Here is a 13,626-nt window from a genome sequence, read left to right on the forward strand (position 1 = left end):
GATGAAAGTGAAAGAGGAGAGTGAAAAAATTGGCCTAAAACTCAAACTTTCAGAAAACTAAGATCATGGCATCCAGTCCCATCACGTCATGGCAAATAGATGGAGAAACAATGGAAACAGTGAGAGACTTTATTTTCTTGGGCTCCAAAATCACTGCAAATGGTGACTGCAGCCATGAAATTAAAAGACACTTGCTCCTTGGAAGGAAAGCTATGATCAACCTAGACAGCAAATTAAAAAGCAGAGACATTACTTTACCAACAAAGGTCTGTCTAGTCAAAGCTATGGTTTTTCCAGTAGTCATGTATGGATATGAGAGTTGGACTATAAAGACAAGCTGAGGGCCAAAGAATTGATGTTTTTGAACTGTGGGTTGGAGAAGACTCTTGAGTGTCTCTTGGACAGCAAGGAGATCCAACCAGTCTATCCTAAAGGAAATCAGTCCTGAATATCCATTGGAAGGACTGATGCTGAAGTTGAAACTCCAATACTCTGGCCACCTGATTCGAAGAACTGACTCACTAGAAATGACCCTGATGATGGGCAAGATTGAAGGCAGGAGGAGAAGGGGATGACAGAGGATGAGATGGCTGGATGGCATCACTGACTCGATGGACATGAGTTTGAGTAAGCTCTGGGAGTTGGTGATGGACAGGGAAGCCTGGGGTGCTGCAGTCTATGGGGTCGCAAAGAATCAGACACGACTGAGGGACTAAAGTGACTGACTGACAGATTAGGTCTTTTGGCGTTGTCTTTGGTTCCTGACCCTCTGATTAGAGTGTCTTTTGTATGCCAATGACATGACTGGTGGCTATGGGTTTATCCTTTTACAAAAGGTTTATCTTTTATAAAAGATCTTCTCCCTCAACCCAAATATTTGGCCTCATCTTTGAGTTAACAATTGATATCCCACATCAGGTTCCCTCTCTTGGTCCTCAGTGATATATATTCCCAAACACCAGTGTGGGACTCAGATAGACATAAAATGCCTCATGATTCCCTCCATTCACATTTATGTGACTTCAACCAACATTTCCCATCTGCACAATGAGGGTACCCATCTTTGGCCTCTGACCTCTCTTAGTGTAATCTTGAGACAACATTTTGCCTTTTAACACACTTCTCAAAGAGGTGCAAGTATAATAGAGTAGTAAAAATTGATGTTTTACTGAAAATTATGTGTGGGAAAGGAAGATTCTCTGGAGAAGAAAATGGTAACCCACTCCAGAATTCTTGTCCAGAGAATCCCATGGACAGAGGATAGAGGAGCCTGGCAGGCTACAATCCATGGAGTCACAAGAGTCGGACATTTAGCAACTGAACCACCATATGTGTGGGAAACATAGAGATTTCCATAAGATGTTGGATAATAACACCCTTTAATATGTCCATGTTCTTACCTAAGCACCCATCCCTCTTCCTTTTCTCTCCCCTCCAATTCTTTCTCTGCTTCTCCCTTCCTCCCTCCAGCCTCTTTCCTTTCTTCCCTTTCTTCATATGCAGATTGCTCTATTAGCAACCTCCTCTCCTCTCATCTTGCCCAGGTTTTGCCCCGTATATGCTTTAATCCATTGAGTGATCAGATCTAATGAGCTCAAATACTACTTGCCCGCTTTGTCTTCCTCCCTCTCTGACTCTCCCTCACTCTCACAGTTGCTCTCTCTACTTTGAATTCTTCCATAGTTCACTCAGTTGAGCTCAACAGAAAGACTTCCTTTTCTGTCTATAACTCCAAAACCAAGTGAGAAACTGTAAACAGTAAGCCATTTTCTCTGAAAATTACTTTATTTTCCATTGTACATTTGTAATAATTAGCATATGTCAATAATAATAAAGCACTAGGCACAGTACTTTATGCATAAAAAGACTCAATTCTGACAGCATTTGTTACTATCTTTAGGTTATTTTGTTTATTCTTATCTTTGAGGACAGAGGAATAAAATCTTCTCCTTGCTGTCTATTCAAGAAGAACCACATATGTCAGAGTCCTCACTCATTCTTCTGATGGCCCCCACCTGCCTATAGAAAGGCATAGATAATGGGATGAAGTTCCTCTCACTGAAAATAATTTAAAGATCATGATGATAGAACTTATGGAAGAGAGGGAAATATAGGAGAAAAACAAACAGTATGCATGAAACTGCATTGGAGTATGGATACTCTGCAGACCTGAATTATTGCAAGAGTTTTATGGAGACAGACATTATTAAGCCCAAAGCTTCTGTCAACTTCCATACCACCTAACTGGCCATCAGGAACTTAAGGGGCAGAAAGTTCTGCGGAAGCTTCTCTGTATGGCATTCTTCAGCTCCTTATTCCTAAGGCTGAAAATGATGGGGCTAAGAAAGGGCGTGAAGACCGTGTAGGTGGTGGCCATGAGCGTGTTACTGTCCATAGAATGGGCCCCCTTGGGCTTGAGGTAGATGATGGAAGCAAAACCGTAGTGCACAACCACTATGGTAAGGTGGGAGACACAGGTGGAGAAGGTCTTGTGACGGCCCTCAGTGGAGGGGATCCTCAAGATGGCAGCCACGATGAAGACATAGGAGAGGAAGATGAGGAATAAGCACCCCAGCAGGGCCGTGACACAAAGCAGAATCACAGCCATGGAGACAGTGGCTGTCTCCTTCCCACAGGCCAACTTCAAAAGGGAAAACACGTGGCAGAGAAAATGGTGGATCTCATTAGACCCACAGAAGGTGAGGTGAAAAATGATCAGTGTCAACATCATCCCCATGACTGAGCCACCAGCCCAGCAGCAGGACACAAGGCGGGCACAGTCACGGGGGCTCATGAGCACGTTGTAGCGCAGGGGGTGGCAGATGGCCACGTAGCGGTCATAGCCCATGATCATGAGCAGGAAGGAGTGGGTGAAGCCAAATGTAAAGGAGAAGAACATCTGGCTGGCACAGGCCACAAAGGTGATGGAGCGGTGGGTGGACAACATGTCCACCAGCATGCGAGGGGTGACCGCAACAGTGAACAGGATCTCGGAGATGGAGAGGGCACACAGGAAGAGGTACATGGGGGTGTGGAGGCTGTGCTCCCTCCAGATGGTGCCCATGATGAGCAGGTTCCCCAGCAGTGTGAACAGGTACATCAGCAGGTACAGCAGGAAGAAGGAGGGCAGGAGCTGCTGAGGGAAGTTGGAGAAGCCAATGAGGATGAATTCAGACACTGTGCTGTAGTTCTGACCAGACGAGGATGCTGCATCTGGGGAGATCAGAAACAAGATGAAGGCCCAGTGGTTAAAACAGAGGCTCTTCCATAGATTAACGGCCAATTGAAGACCTCTATACTAAATAACTTCTCGAGTTTCCCTGATGGCTCAGGTGGTAAAGAATCTAGCTGCAACTAGATTCTGCAACTGGAAGACCCAGTTTCCATCCCTGACTGGGGAGATCCCCTGTAGAAGGGAATGGCAACCCACTCCAGTATTCTTGAATGGAGAACTCCATGGACAGGGGAGCCTGGCAGGCTACAGGCCATGGGGTCACAAAGCATCAAACAGGACTGAGCCACTAACACTTTCACTTCATATTATATAACTATTTTTTAAACTTGTCTGGGCCTCAGAATCTTCATCAGTAAGATGGAGTAAATCATAGTAATCCCTGCCATTCATCTTTATGATAACAATAAAGCAAGACACAGATATAGCAGACACAGACAATCAAGGTCAAATTCTCTTCAATATTGTGCCTATGCTAGAACATATATATTTGGATATTGAGGTTCTAAAATTTTTTTGAGAGTCTTTGTCCTCTTATTGAGTAGCCCTTTTATATTTATTTTAATTCTGTTTGACTGGTACTCACTTCAGCTATCTTGTTTTGAATTATGTATTACTTTCCTAAAGAAGCATAAGCAAAGGTTTGAAAATAAAGGAATAGGCTGCAACTAAAGATCCCACATGGCACAACCATCCCACATGGTGCAGTCAAAAAATAAATAAACACTTTCAAAAAGAAAATAAAATGATGGACAAATGTATCCCAGCCAAATAAGCACCAAAGGAAAGCTGAAGAAGTAATCCTGAAAGCAGAAAAAATGAGAATTTAAGGAAAGACTGATTATAACATCTGTTACCCTATTCCATTAAAAGGAACCAAGTTACCTAGAGAAATGATCCGTGTATGGATGGCAAGCCTAGGACACTGCTGCCACAGTGAAATGGAACTTCCACTGAGCAACGTGTTTATGTTAAATGATGCCAGAACAGTATGGATGGTCCTCAAAAAACTATAAACAGAACTACCCTATGATCTGGCAATTCCAATCCTGGGTGTGTAACTGGAGAAAATGAAAACACTAGTTTAAAAAGTACATTCACCCCAATGATCACAACAGCACTATTTACAATAGCCAAGATATGGGAGCAACCTAATTGCCCATCAGCAGAAGAACAGATAAAGAAGATGTGGTTTATAAATACAATGGATTATAATTCAGCCAGTAAAATAATGAAATCTGTCATTTGCAGAAACCATGAACAGACCTAGAGAATATTATTCTTAGTGAAATATATCAGATGGAGAGAGACAAACACTGTAAGATATCACTTATATGTGGAATCGAAAAAACAATACAAATAGACTCACAGATAAAGAAAACAAGCTAGTGGTTACCAAAAGGGAAAGGGAAGGGGAGAGGAAGAAAATTAAGGGACTGGGATTAACATATACAAACTACTATACAATGCAGATACAAGTTACTATATACACAGACATACTGTATAATACAGGGAATTATAGTCATTATGTTGTAATAACTTTGAAACTTTGAATGGAATATAATCTGTAAAAACACTGAATTACTAAACTGTACACCTGAATCTAATATAATGTTATAAATTAACAAAACTTCAATAAGAAATAAAATAAATTACAAACACATGCACACACCAAAGGAAAAAGAAGAATATTTTATGAAGAGTAGAAGAAAATTTTAGAGACCTGACTATCATTTAACATATAACAATATACACTAGAGTGTTAGTAATAAATAGACGATGTCAGTGAAATAGATATAAAATACAAAGAGGTAAATCAATTTTGGATAGTTGGATAAAACAATTGAAGTTGGAAATTTTAAGAGTTCAGAAATGCAATTTTGGAATTATAATGCAATTAATACATACAGACATAGGATCCTGAATATACTTATGCCTCTCACCTGAGATTAAATATTTTCTTTCAAGAACATAGAGGACTTAAATGAAATTTGTTTGAAGGCCAAAAGAAACCTCCATCCACTTCACAGTATAAATATTATATAGATTACAATGCATTATATTTGGAAATCGATGGAGAAGAAATAGCTTTTGAAATTCCATAAGTTAGAAAGCTCAATACAGTATTAAATATGCTTTTGTTTCAGTAGTAAATCATGAAATAAAGAAATATTTATAATTAAATAATTTAAACATCAAATATAAATATTTTAAGCTAAAATAGTATGAGGGAATGAGGGAAATTTACAGATCTACATATAATTATCAAGAAACTATCCAGCAAATATTATGCTTCTGACAGCCAATATCAGGTGAATGAAAAAAGACTAATAAGATGGAAACAAAAAAGAGATGCCAATAAGAAAACTAAAATTAAAATTGGGAGATAACTAAAAAAATTATGGATATTTAAAAATTAATAAAAATAGAAATTATAAGTTAAGAAATTTAAAACAATACATGAAATTAGCATATTCTCAGAAATATGAAATTCCAAACTGGTGCAAGAAAAAACAGACTCTGGATATTCAAAAAAGATATAAGGAAAAGGAAGTGGTTAAAGAACTTCTCTTTTTATAATCATCAGCCCCACTTGGCTTACAAGTGACAGCTTATAAATTTTTAAAGCACAGTTGATGAAAACCTTATACATGTTCTTCAAGTTAAAAAAAAGGGGAAAAATAAATTAAAAAGTTCAGTTCATTTCATCAGCTTAATGCAAGCTTGATATTATTAATAAAACCAGGTTTTATTAATGTTTATAAGACAGAATGTTTCTAAGACAAGGCAGATTGTGGACCCACTTCACCTATCCATGCAAGTGTAAATATCCATTATAAATCAAATAGAATGTGGTAGTAAATATAGTGAATTGTGATCAAGTGGTGTTGGTTTACCCCATGAATGACAAGATGGTACAGTGTCATATAAACTATCATGTGGTTCATTACATACATAAGCTGAAAATATTCGTATCATTATTTAGATCAAGGAAGGAATACATTTCTAAAATTCAACTCATTTAAAATTGTAGAAATTGTGATACAGTTGTCATATAACATTGTATTAGTTTGAGGTGTACAACATAGCAGTTTGATATACCCGTATCTGCTTATGACTTTTAAAAATCATTTTTTGCAACATGATGTCAAAGGGGACTTTCTTAACTAGATAAGTATAAAACCAGCAAACAGTATACCAACTGGGGACGTTTACATGCATTATTTTAGGACCAGGAACAAGCCAAGGTTACTCACTGTCTCTGCTGGTCTTTAACATGGAACTAAAAGTCATGAGCGGTGCTACAAGAAAAGAAAAGGAAAAAAGATACATAAGGATAGCAAGTGAAGAGACAGGACCATCTATCCAGAAATGATAAAAGAATCAAGATGAAATATTTAAGAACAGTATGAGAGCCCAATGGTGCAGAGGAAAAGATCGATTTCCCAAAATCACACTTTTCCTCCCACTGTTACTCCTGTAATAATCATTCAAAGCATAGAATTTAGGTGAAAGTAAGAAAACACGTCCAATAATGCACTTAACTATAAAGAAAGAGCTCTCAAGCATTCCTGTCTTCAACCCCTTTGTGTTCAAAAATTATTGAGGCCCCCTAAAGGATTTTTGTTTGGGTGGGTATAATAACTATCACTTTTCCCACACTAGAAATTACAACTGAGACTATTTCAAAAATTTAGCTGGGAAGGGAGGTGGGAGGGGGTTCAGGATGGTGGGACACGTGGCTGATTCCTGTCAATGTATGGCAAAAACCACAACAATACTGTAAAGTAATTATCCCCCAATTAAAATGAATAAAAAACTGTCAAAGTATGCTTAAAATAATAATAATAAAACTGTTTCACATTCATACTAGTAACATATTTATTATATGAGAGCAATTATATTTTCAAAAAGCATTTAGTGAGAACAGTGGCCTAGTTTTACATTTTTACAGGTATGCCTGATATCTGCCTTGATCAGAGACAACTTGATGCTCATGTCTGCTTCTGCATTCAGGCTGTGGCAATATGCTGTTTTAATTGAAGTATCTAATGAAAATGCATTCTCACATGTAACTGGAAAAGTGAGGACCTGATGAACTACAAAAAGGGTCTCTGGAACCCTCAGGAATCCTTATCTCATTTTGAGAACCTGTCTAATATAATATCTAGAACTTAATGAAAAGCATACAACACACCCCCAAACCAAAAGTTTTAACCACTAATAAAAATGTAGATGATAAGAATATTTGAAAACAGTTGATACTCTTAGATGAGTTGAACTAATTTTGTGATGATGTCAATTCTACCCAAATTATATTATCAGGGCCATTGCACTTAAAATTCCAGTGAACTGACTGTGAATTTGATAAAAACTAAAATTCCCTTTGGAAAAAAAGTGGACTTCCCTGGTGGTCCGGTGGTTAAGAATCTGCTTGTCAATGCAGAGGATGCCGATTCAATCCCTGGTCCGGGAAGGTTCCACATGCCGAAGGGCAGCTAAGCCTGCAGGCTCTAGAGCCCCTGCTCTGGAACAAGAGAAGCCACGGAAACGAGAGGCCCATGCGCCACAACTGGGGAGCAGCCCCAGCTCACCGCTACTAGAGAAAGCCTGTGAACAGCGAGGAAGACCCAGGGTAGCCAAAAAAAAAAGTAAAAAACTGTACTAATCTGATACAAATGGAGTAAACAGAAGTAATGAGACTCCCTGTAGATTCAAAATCGTTTTTTAAGGTGTAAACCATGAATAGACATAGATACTGATTAGATTGACTTAATATCTCAGAAACTATCCCTTTATTATTCACATCCTGATATATGCTAAAGGTGGCAGCACAAATCAAAGGGAAAAGATAAATTGTTTTCTAGTTTGTGGCACAAAAACTCTTCATGCAATGAAGCAAAGTAAATATGAATTTCTGCCCACGACCACATGTGAAGGTAAATCCATAAGATATAAATATAAAATATAAACTATAAGGTTACTAGAAGTGAAAGAAAAGAATATCATTGAGTTTCTAACACATAAACGTTAAGGTGATTTTTAAAAATGATATGAAAACACCAAAATGAAAAGTATTAAAGCATACTCTAGATAAAGTTATTAGACTTTATTTATTAGAATTCCACCAGGAATTCCCTGGTGGCTCAGCAGTAAAGAATCTGCCTGCCAACGCAGAAGACACTGGTTTGATTTCTGGGTTGGGAAAATCCCCTGGAGAAGGAAATGGCAACCTGCTCCAGTATTCCTATCTGGGAAATCCCACAGACAGAGGAATCTGGTGGGCTACAATCCATGGGGTTGCAAAGAGTCAGATATGACTTAGCAACTAAACAACAAAACCACAAAACTGACAAGAAAATATTATTCAGAAGAATGAAGATGTAGGAATACAGAGATGAGGAAAGGATATGGGCAGAGAAACCACAGAGGAAGTTACCCACACAAATGAAAAAGCTCAGTAAAAAGGGAAAGGGAAGGAGGAAGAGAGAGAGGAGAAACAAGATAGCAATGGAATTTTCCAATATGCCTATTCTATTTTCAAAAGTAGAAAATGCCATGTTGATTGGACTATGACTGGACTATAGGGAGAAAGAATTTTTTCAACCATACTAGTAAGAATGTAGAATGGTGAAAATTCAGAATGTACATTGCTCTGTATGCCAGCAAATTTGGTCCTAAGCAGCTATCTTGATTTCTCATTTCTTCTTATAGGCAAGCATATAAAGATGTTCTTTGTAGCATTGCTTTAGTGTGGGAACTGGGCAAGTCTGCTTATCCATAACTGGGGTGAGAACATGTAAGATGGGGTGGATAAAAGCATTGAAACCCCAGCAGATGTTAGAGGTACATATAGCAATGTCAATGAATTTTTAAAATACTATTGAGTGAATAAGAGAAAAAAAACACCCCATGATGAACCCTCTACCATAATTCCACTTGGGCATATTAAAAATATAGTGCATGAAACAATTCATTAAACTGGAACATTAGATACATGTCATTACACATTTGTCAAAACCCATAGAACATACCACACAAAGAATGAAATTTAATGTAAACTTGAACTTTGGCTAATTATAATGTATTATACTGGTTCATCAATTGTAAAAAATGTACCACACAACTGCAAGATGTATAAATAGAGAAAATGTGTGCTTGGAGAGGAGGCAAGTGGGAACCTGCTATATGATCTGATCATCTTTTCTATAAACTTCAAATTCCTCTAATAAAATAAAGCCCATTAATTTAAAAATTGATTTAAGGAGATATGCATATAGAAAGCAATACAAAAGTGCAAAAATATACACATATACACAAATTGAAGAGTATGTATGAAATATTTTTAAAGGATTGGCAAAACTAAAAGGAAATGGGGTGAAAGGGAATATATAATACAGGAAAGATCTTATGCAAACAAATGCTATTCAAATGCTGAAAACTAAAGTATCATTGGCTTAAAGCTCTGCACCTAAATTCCATCCAAAAATTTTAAATATATATTTTTATGAATAACTTGAGCCATGTTGCTACCCAGAGATCCTGAACTCCTTGGTTCTGGGACAGGGACCTCCCGCTTCCCCCTCATTATTGCAGCTGCTAGTTGTCTTATTAGATATTGTCTGTAAGTATTTCCCACAGTAGGGATAAGCTTGGAATTTGGAGGACACTGAATCTCTAGGACATTAAGGAACTTAGCTGGAGTGATGATACTCTGTGGAGTGAGGAAGATGCATTTATGAACAAAAAACAGTCTTCTGACGACCTAAGCACCCCACCCAGAAACTAAGACATGGGTGTCACCTGCCTTCCATGCTTTATCCCTCACTTCACTCAGCATTCTCCTTCCTAACTGAACAATTCTGGGTTTCTCCCACTCCTCTCCATCGTTATGGCTCCATCTTCTCTCTCCTGGACCACAGCTGGCTCCTCCTATATCCCCTCCTCTGCTCTCACTCCGCTCTGGCTTCCAGAAAGAATTTTCTGAAACATACACAAGGTATGCAGTCATCAGACCCAAGGTTCAAATCTCAGCTCCCTCCATGTGCCTTTGAAAAGGACTTGACATCTCTGAGCCTCCTTACCCTAAATGAAAATTATGGTTACACAGAGAACAGCCTTCAGTGAGTACGTGATAATTCGCATAAAGGGCTCAGGTTACTTAATAGATGTAGTTATCACTGACTTTGAGACTGTGTGCCTTCTTCTGAGTTGGCTTATTGTTATTCCGCACCAGATAGCACCCATTGGCCCCATTCTAAACTCACGGTCTCTGACCCCAGTGGAAAACTTGTGTGTGTTAGTTGCTCAGTCGTGTCTGACTCTTTGCGACCCCATGGACTGTAGTCCGCCAGGCTCCTCTGTCCATGGACTTCTCTAGGCAAGAATATTGGAGTAGGTTGCCATTTCCTTCTCCAGGGGATCTTCCCAAGGGATTGAACCCTGGTCTCCTGCACTGCAGGCAGATTCTCTACTGTCTGAGTCACCAGAAAAGTGCACCATTGGAGTACTTAGTATCTGCATCAACCATACAATGCAATTCCACCCAAGAGACTGATTCAACCTCCGCTTTCTCCTCCAGCCCCCGCATCATGGTTATAGTCGACCTTCCTACCTCCTGCTTGGTGAAACAGCTATGATTCCTGAGGCTGGGCTCTCCCAACTCCTCTGACAGGTGAACAGAATTCTGTATCCTCTCTGGTCTTACAGAGAATGGCTCACATATCACACACATCACAGGAATGCACCCAGCTCATGCCTGTCTCCCTCAGAGCTTCTCCCTCAGGTTCACAGGGGCTGCCAGCCCAGGACACAACAACAGAGACAAGATATGTCTACAGCAAGACTTCTCAGCCTCAGCACTGGTGATGTTTGGCTGTCCTTTTCATTGCACAATGTTTATTTAGCAGCATCCCTGGCCTCACCCACCAGATACCAGTAGCATTCCCTCTCCACTGTAAGTGGTGACAATAAAAAATGCTCCAGATATATCCAAATATCCACCATAGGAGAGAATGGCCCTGGGCTAAGAACTACTGACATAAAAGCTACAAAGGGCAGCGAGGCTAAATGAAAATCTGGGTCCCAGAGTGGGCACACTGAGAAGATCACCAGAAACATCCCCAAACTAAGATCCTCTTGTATTACCCATCTCTCCAGCACCGACCTCATCTTCAGGCTGAACAGCACTACCCACAATTGAATTTTCCTTCCCTCCTACCCTTTCCCTACTGGTCTTCCTCTGCTTGAGTTGCCTCTTCCAAGAAACACCCAGCAAGGAAGGGTAGAAGAAGTTCTCCTGCTTGCTGCTGTCAGCGGCATCCACAGTCAGGTGTGGGGTTAGACCTAAGGCTTCCTGCATCTGATACAGTGTGCTTTATCCCTGCTGAAGGCTGCCAAACAGGCTGTTCCCAAGAGCCTCGCCAAGAAACCAATCTGAATGGGCAGTCCTCAGGGTCTGAGGGGCTGGGAGGGACCTCAGGAGGCCTTCTGGGATCTGCAGTCTCTATCTCCTCCTTCAACTATCCACACACAACAGATTCCTTGCTGCCTCTCTCTGCCCAGGGAGGCTGCATCCCCTCCAGAGGGCTGGGTACCTCCCAGTATGGAGGGATGCAAGGCTGGATACGGATGCTCTCAATCTCTTGGCATCAAGGTAGGGTCAGACCAAAGTCAGGAGCTGGAGGAGCCCAGAGTGAGAGCCCAGGGCTGTGCACTAGGGTAAGGGCAGTTGGAACATATCCTGAAATAAGGGCAGTTTGGAACTGAACCGTAGAGTGATCTCTCTTGGGTCGTGCATGTGCTCAGTTCTTCTAGCCAAACTGGAAAGCCTCCCCTCTCTTCTCCATCAAGTTGTCCCCTACCCCTGTTCTTTGGTGATCCAAGCCAGAAAATCTAACAATCACACATGCCTCCAGGTGGAGCAGTGGTAAACAATCCACCTACTAATGCAGGAGGCGCAGAAGACAAGAGTTCGATCACCGGGTCAGAAAGATCCCTTGAAGAGGGAAATAGCAACCCACTCCGGTATTCTTGTCTGGGAAATCTCATGGATAGAGGAGCCTGGAGGACTACAGTCCATGGAGTTGCAAAGAGTCGGACACGACTAGAGCGACAGAGTACGCGCGTGTACACACACACACACACACACACACACACACACACACACACTCACTCACACAGACTGTGATAAAATATAAATATGTGATCTTTGCTCCTTGTCCCTGATTCTTAACACTTAGTCCTGACACACTTTGTGTCTCAGGAGTGATAAGAGTATCTTGTTTATGCTGATGAGATGACAGGTAGCTGGGGGCCCTTGAGTAGCTTCAGGAAGGGGGCTGCTTTCAGAAAAGACCGAGGTAGGATTAAAGTATTGGAACTTTCCACCCTACTCCCTAGACCTCCAGGGCTGGAGATTGAGTTAATCACCAGTGGTCAATGATCTAACCAGTCATAACTCTGGGATGAAAACTCCATTAAAATCTCCTTAAAAAACAGAATGGGAGAGCTTCTAATTTGGTGAACACCTGGAGGTGCTAGTAGAGTGCATCTACAGAGGACATGAAAGTTCCTTACTTCTCCCATAAAGAAAGAAAGTGAAGTTGCTCAGTCGTGTTGGACTCTTTGCAATCCTGCCAGGCTCCGCCATCCTTGGGATTTTCCAGGCAAGTATACTGGAGTGGGTTGTCATTTCCTTCTCCAGGGGATCTTCCCAACCTAGGGATCGAACCCTGGTCTCCTGCACTGCAGGCAGACTTTTTACTGTCTGAGGGAATCTCTTCCACTTGGCCGTTCCTGGGTTTATTGTGTGTATGTGTGTGGGTGCACGCACAGTCAGTCACATCCGATTCTTGGCAACACCTCTGTGTTGTTATCTTTGATTACATAACAGCTTCTGCATTGAACCACAAGAAACTGAGCTCAGAGACCACTCTGTTCTTGGTCATTACTGGTCATTTTCATATAAAACAAGCACTGGATAAACTTTTGTTGATTCTGTGGGTGTGTGCTCAGTCATGTCTGACTCTTTGCAACCCCACTGACTGTAGCCCACCAGGTTCCTCTGTTCATGGAATTTCCTAGGCAAGAATACTGGAGTGGGTTGCAATTTCCTGCCCCCCCAGGGAGCTTCTCAACCCAGGGATCGAACCTGCTTCTCTTGCATCTCTTGTATTGGCAGGTGGATTCTTTACCACTGTGCCACCTGTAAGTCCTTGGTGACTATATAAGGGCAAATACTGTGAGGGCAAAGAGAGATAAGATCGTCAAAGTGAGTTCATAGAAGAGGCACAATTTAACCTGGAGCACTTTGAAGGACAAAGAAGAGTTTCATAAGCAATGTTGTGATGGCATTCAAGGCAAAGGGAGCAGCCTGAGGAAAGGTGTGCTGA

The 13,626-nt window shown here is 40.7% G+C and overlaps 1 protein-coding gene across 1 annotated transcript; it reads right to left on the minus strand.

Annotated features, from left to right (window-relative positions):
- Positions 1-2,251: 2,251 nt before the first annotated feature.
- LOC133061566 (olfactory receptor 10H4-like) lies at positions 2,252-11,594 on the minus strand. The gene is made up of 2 exons (XM_061149541.1): positions 11,381-11,594; positions 2,252-3,213 (listed from the first exon to the last, which is right to left on the minus strand). Exons 1-2 carry the CDS (start codon positions 11,592-11,594, stop codon positions 2,252-2,254), a joined length of 1,176 nt encoding a protein of 391 aa, XP_061005524.1.
- Positions 11,595-13,626: the final 2,032 nt, after the last annotated feature.

The sequence above is a fragment of the Dama dama genome, chromosome 9 (genome assembly GCF_033118175.1).
Source record: "Dama dama isolate Ldn47 chromosome 9, ASM3311817v1, whole genome shotgun sequence".
NCBI classification, from domain to species: Eukaryota; Metazoa; Chordata; class Mammalia; order Artiodactyla; family Cervidae; genus Dama; species Dama dama.

What these genes read in the sequence shown, in the direction of transcription:
- LOC133061566 (XM_061149541.1), bottom strand. Translation starts at nt 11,594, where the DNA reads ATGCAGGAAGCCTTAGGTCTAACCCCACACCTGACTGTGGATGCCGCT. An exon ending in GGTCGGTGCTGGAGAGATGG is followed by an intron (nt 3,214 to 11,380) that starts GTAATACAAGAG and finishes TGATCTCCCCAG; the next exon opens with ATGCAGCATCCTCGTCTGGT.